Here is a 21326-nt window from a genome sequence, read left to right on the forward strand (position 1 = left end):
TGCTTCCTTTTCAATTTTTGTTCCGGTGATGAACCCCAGACCGTTTATACGCCAGTCATCTTCGATGTTATCCCGGCCACACCTCCTCTATAAAATCCTGGATCGGCCCTGGCCTGACCGAGATACTCAATCCTTGCAATACGGTTGATGTATATACATAATATACACTCTTGGTACTTTGCCAAGCGTCAAAAATATACAATATACGTGTTACTATAGTTCAGATAGGCCTGCGGTGCTAATGTTGATACAATTTATTTGTGCAAAAGTAAAGTGCCGGCCTGACGTTTCGATCCTAGCAGCATGTAGTTATTCATAGGCTGAATGAATTCTTTGTGAATGGCTCAGCTCATCAGCTTCGACACAAACCCAACTTTCATCCTTGATTACCGTGAGATAGAGATAATTCAGATCGACAACCTCCCCTGCCAAACAGCTAAAAGCTTAAAACATCGTAGGCTGGTCAGGTAGATATCGGGTAGATATTGGGTAGATATTACAGGTTTGTTCACACACAAGACTATAAAGACTTGAGCAAGTCTTAATATGGCATCTTTGAGCCAAATGGACTACATTGTTGATATACCATGATGAAGGTTGGGCATTGCAAATGATGAAATTTAAAATATTGAAGCTCTCAACCTGTGTCCGTATTTTGGCAAATTTACACGACTTTGATACGGTATCTACATATACGCCGTTATCCTCAAACTCTTGTTATGTGATATCAGCGTATCGCAAGTTTTTGTAACCTCCAGTAAATATATGGGGGCGCTATGCGTCATTACGTTCGTACATAAGTCATTTTGTTATTCTCTCTCAATTACGAAGAAATTCAAGCCGATCTACTACAATAACAAGATAGGCTAAATGGTATCTAAACCAGTGTCTACCTATTGCAGTATAGTCCATTCGCTGTAAGTGCAAATCTTACTTAGCCTAGTTTTAGCCAGCTTACATGAGGACATCTTGAAAACCTAGTTAGTCCTGTCGTGATTTTCAAAGTAAGGTGTTTGCCAACTAATTAGGTAAGCCTATTGCATAGGCTAGCCAGGCTAGGCCCAAGCCTAGACTACGCAGTTATTAGCCAATGTCAGCGACTTTCCGCTGTGCATTTTACGTTTAACGATATTGGAGAAATACCGTTTCTGCGAAATAAGTTTGTCAATGTAATGACTACCTACTGTTTCTCCACCAGTTTGGCAACGAAACTCAAGATGCTCAGACTAATGTACACAGGACAGTTTATTATGCACCAGTGTGATGTGGATAGAATAGAAGCTATTCAGACTTCAGAGAAGAGCAGCCAGATTTTGTATGGCAGACTACTCTTATAAATCCAGTGTGACAAATATGCTTGAGGAATTAGATTGGCCCCTGCTAAAACCAAGAAGAAAGCACACACGTCTACAAATGCTTTCTAAAATCAATAACAATCTTGTATCAATAGATAAAGACAATCTAATCCCAGCAAAAAGTGTTAACACAAGAAATAAACATTGATGATCTTAACTTCCAAGTTTCCTACGCTAGAAAGAATTTAAATATAAATATTCTTTCTTCCCCCGCACCTTACAAGATTGGAATGCTTTGCCATCAGACATTGTGCATGCAACTAGCCTGGACTGTTCCAAAGACAAGCTTACTAACTCTTGTTTTGTTGTATAATAACTTTTTCTCTTACTCATACTTTGAAGCGCTCGGTTGGCGTATATGTCCTCTCTAGACTACAGTAGTAGGAGTTTTGCCAACTTAACCCATTCATATTCAGGTGTAGCCTAAACATAATTGTTTATGGCCTTTTCCCTGTCATAGCAATACCATTACCAGTTTTTCCTCTAGGCCCAAGGCTAATCAGTTGAATTTATTTTATTTATGTTTTTTATTTCAACTTGCAAGGATAAACCCATTTAGCAATACAAGAAAATAAAATCCAAATACTAGCTAGTTCTTCACCAAATAATCTTTTTTGTTCATGAAATTGTATTCTAGTCTTGTTCAGTGGGCTTAACTTAGGCCTTCTATGAATAATGTGCTTGTCTGATAGTTGCTTTCTTCATTAAATTAAAGTTTACTTCCTAATACATGTGCTTTAATGACAAGGTACTTGTATTTCTTGCCTTAACAGCCTAATTAGCCAAGAAATGTACTCAACCTTTTTTTTCAATATATATATGCATTTAAGCTATTAAGCAAATTAAATTTGGGAGCAAACTTATAGCATTTACAGGGGACAAAATGGTCATAGGCAAAGAGGTGGAAGGTCAGCTGGTTGGGGGCTGATGTGGCAACGGGATGAAATGTACCAGTTACCAAGAAACACATTTAATAGTAGCCTGCCTTTCATGAACTTTAAGGCGTAAACCATTACATCCCTACTAGGCTATGTTGTACATAATTAGGGGGGGCTGATACTAATTTACCGGATCATCGGTTAATCACCTTAACCTATGCTTTGTGGGCATGCTAAAAGTTTGGTAATGGTAACATTGATGCATCAACATTCACAAAAATAATTGAAGCTTAATGAAGAGCTTTATCAGTGCATCAATGATACAATTTAGCGAGATAATTCAAACACAGGCTCTCAGCATCCACAGGATCCATCAGTTTAAACAGTGTAGCTACATAGACCTACAGTACGTTATGAACTAACGATCTCGTGAATAGCTGCCACCACTGGTATGCTCATTGGTTACTGATGGTAACAGTAACTGAAGGGAACCAATCAGGATCAGTTTCCTTAAGTACATTTTACTGTCTGACTCTGTGTCAAAAGCAGTACATTGATGGTGCTGCAGCATCACTGCTGACAGGTTGCTAAGGTCATGTTGTTTTGTTCTAGCTATATTTTACACAGTAGACACTGTTGATCTGCAGAGATATAATCTCCACTGTTTGATCAATTTGATTCAGCCTTCAGCCTTGATGCAGCTGGAATTTGCAGAGTTGCTGCAGGTTTTCTTACTGATTTATTGCTAGATTGTTTTTATGGACTCAAAAGCTGGGATGAAACAAAGGTTCACAAGACCATCCCAATCTCTTTTTAAAATGGCCCCTGGTTCACAGGGTATAAAGTTGAACCAAATGCCACTTGAAATCTTTTCAGGTACTATTTGGCATTTTCTTATCCATCAACATGTGTCTTTTGCAGAACTTTTATTTAACAGCAACAGTTGCATGTATGATTTGATCTCTTTTTGTGGGGGTTTGTGTAACTCACCTTTTCTTTGACGAAAAATTGCTCTAATGGTGCTACTAAAAATAAAGGGATAAAAAGGGGCAAGCGTACTTTCTCAGGATCTATTGGAACCATTTGACAAGTTCATGGGAGTTCCATTGCCGATTATTACTTTCATTCCTTCCTTGTAAGTTTTCACAAAATACTTTGAGCTAATTAATGGTTGATTTTTTTTAAAACTTTTTTTGTCAGAGAGAGCCATAAAGTCCTCTTCTGAAGAGTGATGGCCCTACCAGACAGATGGTTGAAATGTCCAAGGAAAGGCCAGTTAATTGCAGGTAAACCTAAGTTGTTTATGATACTGTAGGTTAGAATTGCAATGGGACATCTGCCTGCTGTTAAATTGCTAAAGAGGGAAAACTATTGTATTTAATGAAGTTGCATTCCCCTTATATATCAAGAAATTTGTAAACATGAAATGCTTTTGTCTGATTGAATCATCGTACCAAAATGTCACATTTTCCTTTAAATCTGACAGTCGTTTCCCTGTACACACTGTTCTGTATGTTGCATTAATAGCACTGCTAAAATGCATACCACTCCAATGAGAAAGATTAGCCTAAAACATCTTAATGTTTCATTGACATGTCTTGGAACATTACAAAGTTGATTGATTACTGATGGTATCCTATCAGGGGACATATCTGTTACATCCGTCATCCCCAACCAACTAATTTGAACTAAATGTCCAGAGGGAGTCTAGTTTTTACAGATGTTCTGCAAAAATTTTTTACAGAATGAATGGGTTATGAATTAGTCATTAAATGTATGCAAAACTCATATCATTGATGTTGATCTTTGAATGATTTCTTAGAACCAGGTGTTAGAGTCCTACTGTATATGATTGTCGGTCACACTAAGAAATATGTAAATGAAGTATGAAACTATTTGAATTGGTTGAAAGCGATCATTTGATAGCAGCACAAATCGATACCAGAAAGCATTCAACCTTTGTGTTTATCAGTTGTTTGGTGTGCAGGGGTCAGATTTTAGACTGCATGGTCTTCCAGACTATTGGAAAAGTAGGTCCCTTGACTAAAAACAACAAACCACCAAAACAACCCATTTTTTGAGTGTTTGTACTGTAACAATGATTAGTCTGAAAATGAGTCTTTTAAAGGACACTTTTTTATCAGTATATATATGTTAATATAAATATATATATAAATATATCTAAATATCTTTTTTCAGTTTTTGCCATCTCTGGTTTATCTATTAGTGACATGAAACATAAATTGCTAATGAAATTTGTATACTGTGCTAATCTTTCACAATTTTGAACATATCTTTGAATGTGTCCCGGGAGATTTCTTAGAGAAGCTTCGAAATGCAGAGTTGCAAAAACATGCCATACACCATCATAAATACCCAAGGAAGTCTGGATTGAAATATTATTTCGTTTGATGACTTCTACATCAAGTTGTCTTCAATTATTTATAATTTCTGTTCTATATCTTTACAGAGAAATTCTTGCCATTCAAAACTCCTCTCAGCTCTCACTATGACTCTAAAATACCCGAAGAAGATCGATTCTACTTGCAAATGATCTTCGCTTACGTCCAGTCCAAGCAGAGAAAAGTTGGCCTGGTAGTGGACTTGACCAATACCAGCAGATTCTACGACAAATCGGAAGTGGAGAAAACCGGAGCAAAATACATCAAGTTGCAATGTAGAGGGTGAGAAAACAAGGTCCTCATGTAACCACAATGTGCACTGTTAATAAATTACCACTTCATAAAGGCTGACTTTTTAGGCAGAATTTCTTTAGTCTAAGTTATATATGTCATAGTCCAAGAAAATGTAGGAGAAAATATATTAATGAGTAATTTTTAAATTAATGAAATTTATTACAAATTAATTAATTCAAAATTAATTGATTCAAATTAATTGATTCAAATTATGAAATGTTTCTGTAGCTACTCTACTTTTCAAGATGTTCACCTTTTAAATGTGATAAATCTCTTGCATGCTTCTGTACGGCAAAGGTTGAATATGACATCAATGCCTCAGAGCAGGCCTTTACATTCTTTACCTCCCAAACACCTGACGACTTCGTCCAAGTAATTAACGGTTTCATCGTTAGTAACATTCAGACGTATCTGTTTTTCATAACTAGCCACGGCGAAGCACCATCAAGGGATCAGACCAAGACTTTCATACAGATATGTAACAACTTCTCCGTCCAGCACCCGCAGGACGTTATCGGAGTTCATTGCACTCACGGTTTCAACAGGTCCGGTTTCCTGATTTGTGCCTATCTGGTGGAGAAAATGGACTGGAGGTATAAAATTTCAATGTTTCATCAGAAACCGCCTTTTTAAATCTAACCGTTTTTTTGGTGGTGCACAGTTTTGAGATTTCTTTGAAATGTGAATTGTTAAAGGGATGTTTTATTGGTAGACAATGTAAAGACATATCTTTAAAAGAGAATAAATATTCCACACTGTTAGTTGATTACCACCATCAAGTTATGGTTGATTAAATGTAACCGTTTTTAACCGTGTGAACCCTTGATTCGTCAAGGTAGTGGAAAACAGTCATTGGTCTGTGTGATGTCGTCACAACAGATGTTCTTCAAAAGCTTATCTGATAAATATGGAAATATGAAACTATGTGCAAGTTCTCTGGCACAGAATAAATTTTCACCCCTGTGTTAAGAAACACCTAGAAACCAATCAGACCTATTTCTGTCTGAAAACTGATTGTTTTTTGTGGAATATTTAACAATGTCGTTCAAATGGTTCTATGCTTTACAAGTAATTGAAGGGTTTGAAGGATTAGTGCATAAAAGGATGCTAAAATGTATTTAATAGATGTGCAATACTTAGATCATGTTCCAGTCAGCATAGTCAGGTCATGCATATTCATGATTAATCCATCTGCTCCATTCAGTAGGGACAATTCTGTTTCTTTGTATAATGTATTTCCCTCTTCAAAGTACAGTACTTGTACTGACCCGTATGAATATCATGTTTCTATCAGATGAAGGTTTGGAACTGTTCGTATTGTCAATACAAGTGCTTACAAGTATGTTATTGAAAGACAGTTTATAGTGGTATCAGCATTAGAATATTGTCCCTACAAGCTGATCCGCTGATAAAGATATAAAAAAATTTTAATCCAGTACTCAATTCCATGTACTTTGCTAGCTCTGTGAAACTTACCTCTTTGGTCTCTTTTATAGCATTGACATGGCTGTACAAATCTTTGCCCAGGCAAGGCCACCTGGTATTTACAAAGGTCACTACATCAAAGATCTCTTCAAGCAGTATGGAGATGTTAATGATGCTACACCACCACCAGAACTCCCTGACTGGTGTACAGGTATGTGTACTAAAGGTGGTGTTATTTGGGTGCTGTACCACCACCAGAACTTCCTGACTGGTGTACAGGGTAGGTGTACTAAAGGTGGTGTTATTTGGGTGCTGCACCACCACCAGAACTCCCTGACTGGTGTACAGGTATGTGTACTAAAGGTGGTGTTATTTGGGTGCTGTACCACCACCAGAACTTCCTGACTGGTGTACAGGTATGTGTACTAAAGTTGTTGTTATTTGAGTGCTGTACCACCACCAGAACTCCCTGACTGGTGTACAGGTATGTGTACTAAAGTTGGTGTTACTTGGGTGCTGTACCACGACCAGAACTCCCTGACTGGTGTACAGGTAGATGTACTAAAGGTGGTGTTATTTGGGTGCTGCACCACCACTGCAATGTCCTGATTGGTGTACAGGTATGTGTACTAAAGGTGGTGTTATTTGGGTGCTGTACCACTACCAGAACTTCCTGACTGGTGTACAGGTAGGTGCACTAAAGTTGGTGTTATTTGGGTGCTGTACCACCACCACCAGAACTTTTTGACTGGTGTACAGGTATGTATCCAAGGTTGGTGATATTAGGGGGCTTTACCATCAGCAGGTATGTGAATTAATATAGGTGTTATTAAGAAATTGTTACACCACCAGAACTTCATGACTAGTGTACTTGTATGTTTATTTGAGTTGGGTGCTCCACTGGTGCTGCACCACTGCCAGACCTATCTGACTGGTGTACATGTAGGTGTATTTGAGTTGGGTGTTCTACTGGTGCTGCAACACTGCCAGACCTATCTGAATGGTGTACATGTAGGTGTATTTGAGTTGGGTGTTCTACTGGTGCTGCAACACTGCCAGACCTATCTGAATGGTGTACATGTATGTGTATTTGAGGCAGGTGTTCTACTGGTGCTGCAACACTGCCAGACCTATCTGACAGGTGTACATATATGTGTATAATAGTTGTGGTATTGGAGTACTGTCTAATCAGCAGATGTCACTGACTGGTGTACACACATGTGTATTTAAGTTTGGTGTTGTTAGGGTGCTGTGCCATAAGAAGATATCCATGACTAGTGTACAGCTGTGCTTGTCATCCTTACGTGTGATTCCAGTTTCACACCAACACTGGAATTTCCTGGTTGGTGTTTAGATGTTTCTTATTTTTGAATGAAATGTCACTGCATTGCTGCGTACCAACACAAGAACATTGTGATTGGCTCAAATGATATAATTTATTCAAATGTACCTATTTTGTCATCTTACTGTTAAACAGCGATATCAGTTTTATCTTTGTTATGGTAATTTTCTTCTTTTAGAGAATTTATTCTATATGTGGTGAATCATCCAGCTATTGACAGTTTGTCTCAGTCTTTCCTGCAATTTCTCCCAATTTGAACTTTGCCCTTGAATCTTGTTGCTAATATAAGGGACATTAATAGTCTTCTTGTGCTTTTGAATTAAAAACATTTTTTAGAAGCAGACGATGAGGATGAGGAAAGTCCATCTAACGGAGGCATTCCGAGCGCTTCTCCATCTAAAGGGAGGAACAGAGATGCTGTGAATGAAAATAAAGTGGTAAGGGATCACTGTTAGGGGTCAAAGTGGGATCAAGTGGATCAAAGTGGTAATGGATCACTCTTGACCATCACTTTAGGCCAATGACATAAGATTATTAAAAATGCTCTACACTGCAAACAAGTGGTAAGGGATCACTGTTAGGGATCAAAGTGGTAAGGGATCACTGTCAGTAACTCTTGACCATCAAGTTAGGCCAATGAAATAAGATTATTAAAAATTGCATTACACAATATTTTCTTTCTTTTTCTTTTATACATGGTAATAAATATTGAGGTAGCATTGACTTAAGCATCAAGTGTGTTAGGTGGCACCAGGGTTGTCTAGTGGAGACAGCCGTTTAATCATATGCCCTGTTATTCAATTACAAAATTTTCAGCGGCAGTTACAGGGACTGTGTGCTTATGCCACCTCTTTTGAAGTTTGTTTGGCACTAAGAACTAGCTGCAGATATTATAGCTATCCTCAACACAGGCCTGCACAAAGTGGAAATAATTAACACACTTTACACAGGGGGTTGTTTTGTGGATTTTACCGATGTATTATTCTCATGCACCGCCATACCAGTAACGATTTCGGTATCTAATGGTGCTTTCGCAACCAGGGGGCCCCCTCTATCATGAAATCCTGGAACCACCAATGACTATATATAGTAGTGATGAAAGGGCATAGTGTGATGGTTTATGCTTTCTACATTGCAATTAGATGTGTAATTTCATCACTACATTACAATACTTAATGCACAACATTAATTTTTAGTATGTTGTAGGGTGTTAAGGACAACATTCAAATTGATGTGTAATATCATCACTACTTTACAATATTTAATGCACAACATTAATTTTTAATATTTTGTAGGGTGTTAAGGACAACATTCAATAAGATGTGTAATACCATCACTACATTACAATATTTAATGCACAACATTAATTTTTAGTATGTTGTAGGGTGTCAAGGACAACATTCAAATTGATGTGTAATATCATCACTACTTTACAATATTTAATGCACAACATTAATTTTTAGTATGTTGTAGGGTGTCAAGGACAACATTCAAATTGATGTGTAATATCATCACTACTTTACAATATTTAATGCACTACATTAAGTTTTTGTATGTTGTAGGGTGTTAAGGACAACATTCAATTAGATGTGTAATATCATCACTATATTACAATATTAAATGCACAACATTATTTTTTGTATGTTGTAGGGTGTCAAGGACAACATTCAATTAGATGTGTAATTTCATCACTATATTACAATATTTAATGCACTACATTAATTTTTAGTATGTTGTAGGGTGTTAAGGACAACATTCAATTAGATGTGTAATTTCATCACTATATTACAATATTTAATGCACAACATTAATTTTTAGTATGTTGTAGGGTGTCAAGGACAACATTCAAATTGATGTGTAATATCATCACTATATTACAATATTTAATGCACTACATTAATTTTTTGTATGTTGTAGGGTGTTAAGGACAACATTCAATTAGATGTGTAACATCATCACTATATTACAATATTAAATGCACAACATTAATTTTTTGTATGTTGTAGGGTGTTAAGGACAACATTCAAATTGATGTGTAATATCATCACTACTTTACAATATTTAATGCACAACATTAATTTTTAATATTTTGTAGGGTGTTAAGGACAACATGTACAATAAGATGTGTAATTTCATCACTATATTACAATATTAAATGCACCACATTAATTTTTAGTATGTTGTAGGGTGTTATGGACAACATTCAATTAGATGTGTAATATCATCACTATATTACAATATTAAATGCGCAACATTAATGTTTAGTATGTTGTAGGGTGTTAAGGACAACATTCAAATTGATGTGTAATATCATCACTACTTTACAATATTTAATGCACCACATTAATGTTTAGTATGTTGTAGGGTGTTAAGGACAACATTCAATTAGATGTGCAATTTCATTAATATAACAATATTTAATGCACAACATTAATTTTTAGTATGTTGTAGGGTGTTAAGGCCAACATTCAATTAGATGTGCAATTTCATTAATATAACAATATTTAATGCACAACATTAATTTTTAGTATGTTGTAGGGTGTCAAGGACAACATTCAATTAGATGTGTAATATCATCACTACATTACAATATTAAATGCACAACATTAATTTTTAGTATGTTGTAGGGTGTCAAGGACAACATTCAAATTGATGTGTAATATCATCACTACTTTACAATATTTAATGCAGAACATTAAGTTTTTGTATGTTGTAGGGTGTTAAGGACAACATTCAAATTGATGTGTAATATCATCACTACTTTACAATATGTAATGCACAACATTAATTTTTAATATTTTGCAGGGTGTTAAGGACAACATTCAATAAGATATGTAACTTCATCACTATATTAAAATATTAAATGCACAACATTAATTTTTAGTATGTTGTAGGGTGTTAAGGGCAACATTCAAATTGATGTGTAATATCATCACTACTTTACAATATGTAATGCACAACATTAATTTTTAATATTTTGCAGGGTGTTAAGGACAACATTCAATAAGATACGTAACTTCATCACTATATTAAAATATTAAATGCACAACATTAATTTTTAGTATGTTTTAGGGTGTTAAGGGCAACATTCAAATTGATGTGTAATATCATCATAACTTTACAATATTTAATGCACAACATTAATTTTTAATATTTTGTAGGGTGTTAAGGACAACATTCAATAAGATGTGTAATTTCATCACTATATTTCAACATTTAATGCACGATATTAATTTTTAGTATGTTGTAGGGTGTTAAGGGCAACATTCAAATTGATGTGTAATATCATCATAACTTTACAATATTTAATGCACAACATTAATTTTTAATATTTTGTAGGGTGTTAAGGACAACATGCAATAAGATGTGTAATTTCATCACTATATTACAACATTTAATGCACAACATTAATTTTAGTATGTTGTAGGGTGTTAAGCACAACACTGCTCTTAGTTCAGGTTTTAGCAAGCACTTGAGATATATTTAAGAATTGACCTTTTAGACACTTTGAGATTCATCAATCAAAGTGGCTTAACTAACTAGTCTAACACACAGACCAGTAGGTCAGTTCTGCAGAAGACCACACAAATGCCATTAGAAAACAAAGACTTTTAGGTCAACAAATAATATATTACAATGCATTTACAAACTTGTGGCACTAGGACAAGTGGTGTTGAATGTCATCTAAGGGTACTCTGTTGCCCCCATATGAAGTTAAGAAGATATTTTGGTTGAGTTTAGTGAAATTTAGAGAAACAACAGGTTAACATAATCAGTAAGTACTTTACTGACTGCTGCCTCAGGGACATTTAGGAGGTAACTTTGGGATGAAGAATAAAATTTTTTTTTCATAATGTACTTCTCAGGAAAATGAAGACTTCAAAATCAAGGTGCATATTATATCTCCTTAACGCACGACATGGATCTCAATACCCCTGTATACACTACTACACTGCCGTAAAATAATAATTTATTACGTTGAAAGTTAAAGAGTGTGTTAAGTTGAATTTTCACCAGTGTGAGAACAGTCGTGTCTGTTTCAAAGAGCCGTCCAATATTGGAATAGACGTGGAATTTCTATTTTAAACGTTCTTCGTCTTTTCTAGTTCATGGAAGGTGTCAAGGGTGTGGAAATTGTGACAGAGTTTGAGAAATTGACAAGGCTACGTAGGAAGGTGGAGAGGATGTGTGGGTTCAATAAACATGAGTTTCCTGGCTGTCAACCGGTGTCCATGGACATGCAAAACATCGGCCACATTCAACAGATGCATTACAAAGTCAGCTGGAAGGCAGACGGACTCAGGTAAGACGGGATTACGTCTGTTCCGCCCCTCCCCCTCACATGACTAATGTTCCCACCATCTGTGCCACCACCATGTGTACATAAACTTCACTGTTTATAACAAACACAAATATTGCGCCCTTCCTTAAATTGTCAGTGTCCCTCCCCCCCCCTCAGAATTCACGGCTGCTAGCCTGGTGGTAAGACGATATATACACAGATACACATAACCTGGGCTTCCAGTGTTAGTTCTTTTTGGTCTGGTATTGTATCCTAAATACTACCAGATATGCTCCAGTAGTTAAGTGGAAATGTTTCCCAGAGTATTATTTTTTGGATAAAAAAGTTGCTTTTTAGACTTTTTTGCATTTTGCCTTGCAAGGTTATAAAATATTACAGGGTTTGCCACAGCTCTAAATGAGCAGATTACAGCCAGTCTCATTATAACTCTGTGATATGTTTCTTGGTATGTAACACTCTTTAATTGTTATATAGTTTTTTGTTGTTGAAATATCTCTTTTTTACCAAATTTCCAGAAAGCACTTTTCTATCACACTATAATTTGATGCCAATACTAAAGACAACAATGTGCATAGCTACCATGAAACTAAAGATGGAAATATAATGAGACAGTAAAACATATTGATCACTATGATTGAAAGAAGGAAAATGTGGCTCCTCTCTCATAATTGACATTTGATATTGGACATTTTGCAAAGAGAAGCTATTTTGAAGCCCTCTGTTGATAGTTATCAAATAGTATGTACTTGTTTCATTTGAGGAATTATGGTTGTTCGGATGAGGGTTGGAAGGGGTGGGGGGGGAGGATGGGGAGGGAGTTGAACAAGCTTTACTTGTTAGGTGTCTGCTTCCTATCTAGTGGGTTGGGCAGGAGGGGGTGGGGATGGGGCAGCAAGGTTTAACAGGTGGTGTTTCCACTTGGGGTCAATCACATTATTTTGAACATTCATTTCTTTCTTCCTTCCTCTTCTGATACAGGTATATGTTATTAATTGACGGTGCGAGGCAAAACTACTTTTTTGACCGCGACCACACAATTTTCTCCGCTCCAGTCTTCAAATTTCCAAAGCGGAAGAGCGAAGGATTTCTGTCTGATACGCTAGTCGACGGGGTGAGTTTATCAAATTGATCGTCCAAGTTAGTAGGCAACAACACAACTCAGCCAATTCATGCCCTTGTTTCCCTTCATTCTATGGAAGAGAGAAGAGAATGTCAGACTAGCAGGTAGAGACAAATCCACAAAAAAACAACCAAATGCGATCGTCAACCGGTAGAATAAGTTGTAAAGTTTCCCTATAAATCAATTGTTAAGAGGGTATGTACCTTTGTTATTAAAGAGGTGGAACATGGTGACCCCTAAGTATGCTAGAGAGGCTGGAAATGATGACAAATTGTATCATTTGAAGATATTTTTACTATCTCTCACCGAGAGCAATTTTCCCAGTCAAAGAAGAAGATATGTTTGTTACTTGTATAATGAGCCTGCTTAGGCAGCAGACCTATACTAAGTGGTGTCATGATTAGATATATTATTAAAATAATAATAATCTGTGTTTATTTAAGTTGGGATGTTGGGGGATGAGTACACTCCCCAATTTCCCCACAACCTACATGTCATTATGATGGGAACTATACACAAAATGCAACTCAATTAAAATTTCACTTATTTTTACAATTATCTCCATTTCTCACCAGGAAATGATCACTGACACAGATGACGATGATAATCCAGTCCCGAGGTTTCTCATATACGACATTGTGCAATTTCAGGTAACTTCCAATCACCTTGACATTGTCAATAGGCAGACTATGAGGGGGGAGGGGGTAGGTTGGGGGAGGGTGGGGTACGTGACCTAAGAGTGGGTTGTGAATACGTGTGGTGGGTTGTTGAATTCTTTGAGACATCTCTATATTTATTGGTATTATTGAATCAAGAAAAAGGAGACATGTCCCCTGTCCCCTCCGGCCAATCTATGCCAACTATTTTTTGGCTATTTCCAACTTTTTTTTCTATTTCTTCTTTTTTTTCTATTTTTATCAGAAAACTCACTTCCACTTCTTCTTCTCCTCCTCTCTTTTAACCAGGGCGAGGAAGTTGGTAAGATGAATTACGATGTAAGGTTACAGTGCATACAGAAGGAGATAATCAACGTCCGACACGAATACATGCAGAAAGGCTGGATCAACAAACAACAGGAGCCATTCAGTATCAGACGCAAGGAATTCTGGGACATTACCAAGACCAAAAATGTAAGGGACATTTGTATCTTGACACCCGTTAGGCTAGATGCTTCCCCAGTCCTTCGTCGGCCAACTCTCTTATCAGTGGTCGTTATGTGTGTAGTTTGGTTTTTGTTCTTGTCAGTCCCCGCTGGTACAGTATATTTAAAGGAAGGACAAGTGTATTCTTGCTGATGAAATCTTTTTATTTCCAAAAGTTGAAGAAGCTACAAAGATAGGAGCTCAACCAGGGGTCGGCACGAAATGGATCTTCCGGGACCTCCACAGTTAAATTTTGTACCCAATATTTGGGTCCCAACACTCAGAAATGGAAATATAGGACTATTAGTCTTATTTAATTAAATAAATGCAAAGAAAAGATTAGAAAAGTTGTCAATACTTTTCATCCATATGTCAAAAGTAGGCCATAACCCTTTATTCCAGCTCCCCTAAACTGTACATATTTCATGTTTTTACTGGTCATAAGTTTTCTACAGGCTGCCTAAATATGGTCTTGAAGCATTTGCTGTGACAGCATCATGTAGCCAGTGGGCTACAGCTTGCCCACTCATGAGCTAAACCGGCATGTTACCTTTCATTCTATGTGTCATAGATATAATTAAATTCAGTATCCCTTGAATGTAGTGAATGATAGGGCTAAAGTGGTTTTAACTCTCGACCCTGCTTCATGGATATGTTTACAAGAAACATCGGCCTGGAATATCAGACTGGATGGCAGTTATTTTAGTACTCTTCAGCAGCTGAAGAACTAAGACGTTGAATGGTTTATAACATATACTTCAAGCAGGATGGCTATGCAATTAAGAGATTAACCTAATTTCAATTTTTTTTATTACTGTTTGGAAGACCATTTCAGATGGGGAAATCTGTTGATTTCTCCCCAAATGAAAAATCTATCTTTCTTTAGCCTACCAGGGCTTTAACCCTTGACCTTCCAGATGGTACGTTTCATGGCTTCTAATGCCACCACCTTTGTCCACTCGACTATAGCAACGGTCATTGGTTTTTAACCAAAAATTTGTTTTCTTCACAGTCAATTTATGTGAATATTCTTGTTTTTTTTTTCTCTTTGTGTTTTTAGATTCTCACAGGTCACTTCTCAAAGCAAATATCACATGAGACGGATGGACTTATCTTCCAACCTTTCAAAGAGGTAATTAATTAAAAATAAATAACTTTTTCTCTGCTGTTCATCAAATTGTATTTCCGGCTTATTATTAGGGATATGTAGAGACTATGTATATGCAGGATATGTAGAGGCTAGGTATGTAGGATATGTAGAGGATATATAGGATGTTTATAGAGAATATATGTTGGATATATGAATTATATAAGGATATGAAGAGCCTATATATGTAGGATATTTAGGGGATATGTAGAGACTATATGTAGAAGATATGTAGAGACCATATGTAGGATATATATAGAGGATATGTAGAGACTATATGTAGAATATATTTAGAGAGGATATGTAGAGACTATATGTAGAGGATATGTAGAGACCATATGTAGGATATATTTAGAGGATATTTAAATACTATATGTAGGATATATTTAGAGGATATGTAGAGACTATACGTAGGATATATTTGGAGGATATGTAGAGAGTATGTATGTAGGATGTGTAGAGGATATGTAGGATGTTTATAGAGAAAAAATGTTGGATATGAAGAGCCTATGTAGGATGTTTATAGAGAAAAAATGTTGGATATGAAGAGCCTATATATGTAGGATATTTAGAGGATATGTAGAGACTATATGTAGAGGATATGTAGAGACCATATGTAGGATATATTTAGAGAGGATATGTAAAGACTATATGTAGGATATATTTAGAGGATATGTAGACTATATGTAGAGGATATGTATATACTATATGTAGGATATATTTAGAGGATATGTAGAGACTATATGTAGGATATATTTAGAGGATATGTAGACTATACGTAGAGACTATATGTAGAGGATATGTAGAGACTATATGTGGGATATATTTAGAGAAGATATTTAGAGACTATATTTAGGATATACTTAGAGAATATGTAGAGACTATATGTAGAGGATATGTAGAGACTATATGTGGGATATATTTAGAGGATATTTAAATACTATATGTAGGATATATTTAGAGGATATGTAGAGACTATACGTAGGATATATTTGGAGGATATGTAGAGAGTATGTATGTAGGATGTGTAGAGCCTATGTAGGATGTTTATAGAGAATATATGTTGGATATGAAGAGCCTATATATGTAGGATATTTAGAGGATATGTAGAGACTATATGTAGAGGATATGTAGAGACCATATGTAGGATATATTTAGAGAGGATATGTATATACTATATGTAGGATATATTTAGAGGATATGTAGACTATATGTAGAGGATATGTATATACTATATGTAGGATATATTTAGAGGATATGTAGAGACTATATGTAGGATATATTTAGAGGATATGTAGACTATACGTAGAGACTATATGTAGAGGATATGTAGAGACTATATGTGGGATATATTTAGAGAAGATATGTAGAGACTATATTTAGGATATACTTAGAGAATATGTAGAGACTATATGTAGAGGATATGTAGAGACTATATGTGGGATATATTTAGAGAAGATATGTAGAGACTATATTTAGGATATGTTTAGAGATATGTAGAGACTATATGTAGGATATATTTAGAGGATATGTAGACTATATGTAGAGACTATATTTAGGATATATTTAGAGAGGATATGTAGAGACTATATGTAGGATATATTTAGAGAGGATATGTAGAGACTATATGTAGGATATATTTAGAGGATACAAGGATAGGTGGGGCCTTTTTGTAGGATATGAAGATATAATTATATGTAGAGACTATATATGTCGGATATTTAGAGGATATGTAGAGACTATATGTACCTTTCCTTTCTTCCTTGATGCTATTGTTTTGTCATTTCTTTTATATCAATCTTTCAGCCTTATTTCCCTGGAAGGTGTCGTATCCTACTCAAGTGGAAACCACCCAGTCAAAACTCTGTTGATTTTAGACTGGTGATTACCGAAGTGCAGGCAACTGGGTGAGTCTGACTTATATGTTTGGTCACCAACTATGAGAAACCACCAGTTTTCCTTTTTCTCGTTTTTATCATGAACAACACAGAAAATATTGACTTCAAGAGGGGCAAAGTTTTTCTTGCTAGAATAGGATTCAAATCATTGGCTACAGGATTACAATTGTCAATTTCTTGATCAATATTGGTGGTGGTGTTTGGTTACCAATCGTTTACTATGGTTACAAACTTTCACACTTTACTTGACAACTGCATCTTGAATTTTTGTTTCTTTTTTTAATTCTGGTGTTTGTTCCAACTTTGTCAAATAATGAGAAAATAAGTTTATTGACCAGTTACCAGGTTCTAATTTTTCTCTTTGTTTTTTTTTCATCTTGAAAATTCTAGATGCTTAAAAGAGAGCAAGGGACTTCTCTATGTGAACCATATGAAGGAACCATTCGCACAAATGCCGGTGAGTCGGAATGATCATGCCTTTTATATTACACTGGAAGCACGGTTTGGTCTTGCCTCTTGTTAAGAAGAGTATAAGTTGCGAAGACAGTATCAACAAAGAACGCATTCTCTACTTTACCGTCAAAACTTTGGCTAAATATGTTCACAAGAAAAATGAAGGAAATGTTTAATTAATGAAAGATTACTTTTTGTGCTGTTATTGTTTGTTAGGATTGAAGATATTGAAAATATAGGGTTTTGTTTTGCTACTTTTTCTCACCAACATGTTCTCTGGGATAAATTGAAAGACATTGTATATTGTTTGTATATTGTATGTATATTGTATGTATATTGTTTCATTCTATTTTCTTCTCTACCTGTCTGTCTGTCTGTCTGTCTGTCTGTGGGTCCGTCTGTCGGTCAGGGATCTATCTGGAGTATTACCATTTTTACGTGACATTAGTCTAGCCTTGCTCCGTGTCTACCAAAGTGCATTCTTTGCCCAATTGTCCATTGTCTTTTTTCCATTGTCCTTTGTCTCTGATCTCTTCTTGTCTCTCTCTGATATGATTGTTATCATTAATTTACAAACACAGATCACAAATGCCTTGAAGAAATACAACAAGAAGATCGTCGAATGCAAATTTGATCAAAAGAAGCAGCACTGGGTCTTCATGCGGGAAAGAACGGACAAGAGCTTTCCTAACGCTTACACCACTGCTGTTGGTAAGTGATGAAGAACATATAGAAGTAGGATGGCAGAGTTGGGCGGGGGGGGGGGGGGGTTGGGTACAGGGCTGGGGTGGGGGTGGAGAATGGGGGGCTATATGTAAGTAAAGAACAGGTTGGGGGTGGTGAGCAGGGACGGTGTTAGTGAAAAATGTTGGCATAGGATGGAGGGGAGAGGGAGGGGCTGGTGATGGGTGCTGTTGGTAAGTGAAACAAGGTAGGTATATGATGAGGGGTGGGGGCAGAAGGAGGAAGACAGGGGGAGTTAAATATGTCTATTATCTGATATAAGACTGATCAACAGAAACGGGGATGTATCTCCTCGAGAGAAGAGAACAGAGAGGAGCTCCTCAATACCTGAAGTACCCCTGTGGGGTGACTATAGGACATTGGCAAAGAGGAGAGGGTAGAGGAGGGGGTCAGAGGAAGGGTTTTTGTGGAGGGGGAGAAGGAGAGGTAAGCTATAGAGTGTGGCAGCCTTGGGAGTGTGATGAGTAGTGTTGCTGTCCACAAGAGAAGGTTATAGTTGATGTCTTTATTAAGACATTTTGAACATAGTATGGGACTTTTCTGGGATATTTATATATATATATATATATATATATATATATACATATATATATACATATATATATATATATATATATACATATATATATTTTGTATGTATATCTCATTTTCAGCCGTCTGTCAGAGCATCATGAAACCAGTGACAAAGGACAAACTTCTAGACTTTATCGAGAACCACGCGATGAAACCCAAGAAAGGACCAGATCCTGGTGGCACCTCTTCACCACGCCCCAAACGACGAAGAATGGAAGGTCCATCCGGGGTGGGTATGATGGACGGGAAACTCATGCTACCCCCACCTCCAAGATGAGCGGGGGGAAAAATAACAAACAAAACGAGGATCAACCGACGAGACGCTTGAAGCGATGACCGAGATCTCCACCCTCGCCTTCCAATAGATGAGGAGATCCGAATTACCGAGAAATTGTTCAAGAAGGAAATGGATATGTCTGGATTTCTGCACAGCTTTCCATACAGTTCCAGTATAGTCCAGTCCTTGAGAATGAAGAAAGCATGGCTTTATATGTAAATTGTTTTTGGTTTATGTAGAGATAATGTGAATTTTCTTCGCTCCAGTGGACAGATCAGACACTCTGACCCGGATATTCTGACCCTGTCTTTAAAAACTGACCTTCTCGTGGACTTTTGAAAATTCATTGAAAGGAAGAGAGTGCACTGTGCAAGGCTATGATAATGGCACTCATCACCAATTGTATTCAATTTAATTAAACGGATACTGTCTGAAATTGGATTACTTTATAAACAAAAATTGCTGGAAAACATTTCTGCAGATTAGGTTCAAAACCACATCTACAGAGCATTTTGTTTGGGAGTGATAAGAATTGTTTTTAAATTCGGTGATATTTTATTTATGCATCTGGCAACAACCAGGGTGAATGAAGTCATCGTGGCAGTTCGTCTGAAAAAGTTGCTTTTATCTTAATAATTGAATCATTTATCCACAAAAGGAAAACAATATTTCTGCCAAAAATGTGTAGTTTGATGGCTTCCTTAATACAGAGAACATTGTCAGTTAATCAAACATTCCAAAGGTATTATATTTCGTGGACGGAATAACTTTGTGCCGAGATGACATCACGGACCTCCCACTGTGTTTAGCGAGTCCAAATAGGTTACATTAAATCGACCATATCTGGAATTCTTGAGCGTGTGGAATACACTTTTCTCTTTTAAGATTAGTGTCACAATGGCTGACAATTGGAATGTTCCTGTAAGATTGTGTGTTTGAGTTTATGAATATTCATAGCATGAAGTATATGACATCACTTCACACAAGAATCAGATTGTAATATGATTTCAAAAGAAATCATAATATGAAATCGTAATATTATTTCGAAAGAAATCATATTGAAGGAAGACTTGAGGCAGAAATTTTTAGTCTTAAAGATTGTTTCTGTAGCAATTTTAGACTCTTGTGACCTCAAATAAAGCTTTTTACCGTGCATCACAATTTTTTTTTTTTAAAAGTATAAATGGGTGTTAAATGCCATCCAAGGCTGCTGATTGGTTTAAGTGAATCTAAACAAAGTGTTTTGTTTGAGTTAATAGAACTGACAAAACGTTGGGTTCACATTGAATGAATACTAAGGCCATTGAGTTTTGTATTGCATCTAATGGACAGATCGAATGGTCTGTGTGTTAGACCAAATCACCTTTAATACATGAACTCCAGATATGTAAATGGTCATTTCTTTGAAAATGAAAGTGGCATATAAATATTGACTGATAGTATCGTTTTGGTAATTTTTATTATTAACAGTCTACAACATATAAAAATTAATTATAATAATATTTATTATAAATTAGTTTTGTGCCTAATGCTATCGCCATGAACATACACAATCGCAATACATATGAAATCGTCATGAACATACACAATACACAAGATTGAGTTCAATGTTTTAACTGAAAATGGATCATCAGTTAGTGATCAAACTGCAATATATCATTCTCCTAATAGGCTATCAATTGAATCTTCCCCCGATAGGCAGAGACAAATTCAGTATTTTACAAAATAAATACTGAGGTTATTGGAACTGACTGCAATGAAGGGGGTTCAGTTTCCTATGACTCCAATGAAGGCGGGTCCCATAAAAGTTTTGAATTTTTGACATGGTGTATTCTGAGGCATATTTAGGCTTTGACTTAGGTCTATAATTAGGTCTGCATGCAAGGTTTGTTACTAACTGCTTTGAAGTTTTGGTTCAGGTTGAGAATGGGGGGGGGGGGGGGAAGGCGTTCGCACCCTCACACACCTTGGCT

At 36.2% G+C, this 21326-nt stretch overlaps 1 protein-coding gene across 3 annotated transcripts; it reads left to right on the top strand.

Annotated features, from left to right (window-relative positions):
* Positions 1-782: 782 nt before the first annotated feature.
* LOC139984288 (mRNA-capping enzyme-like) lies at positions 783-20795 on the top strand. Of its 3 annotated transcripts, none has more exons than XM_071998135.1 (15): positions 783-917; positions 3434-3519; positions 4704-4917; positions 5358-5522; positions 6426-6565; positions 8033-8133; positions 11803-11999; positions 12978-13110; positions 13695-13769; positions 14085-14249; positions 15322-15393; positions 17215-17315; positions 17697-17763; positions 18341-18470; positions 19157-20795. In XM_071998135.1, the coding sequence occupies exons 2-15, from the start codon at positions 3465-3467 to the stop codon at positions 19351-19353; spliced, it is 1812 nt and encodes a 603-aa protein (XP_071854236.1). In that variant the 5' UTR covers positions 783-917; positions 3434-3464; the 3' UTR covers positions 19354-20795. The 3 variants fall into 3 exon arrangements, with proteins under 3 accessions (XP_071854236.1, XP_071854237.1, XP_071854238.1); XM_071998136.1 differs by having other exon boundaries at positions 899-1028; XM_071998137.1 differs by lacking the exon at positions 783-917 and adding an exon at positions 937-1004.
* The last annotated feature ends 531 nt before the right edge of the window (positions 20796-21326 follow it).

Source organism: Apostichopus japonicus, chromosome 17 (assembly GCF_037975245.1).
Source record: "Apostichopus japonicus isolate 1M-3 chromosome 17, ASM3797524v1, whole genome shotgun sequence".
Lineage (NCBI taxonomy): Eukaryota > Metazoa > Echinodermata > Holothuroidea > Aspidochirotida > Stichopodidae > Apostichopus > Apostichopus japonicus.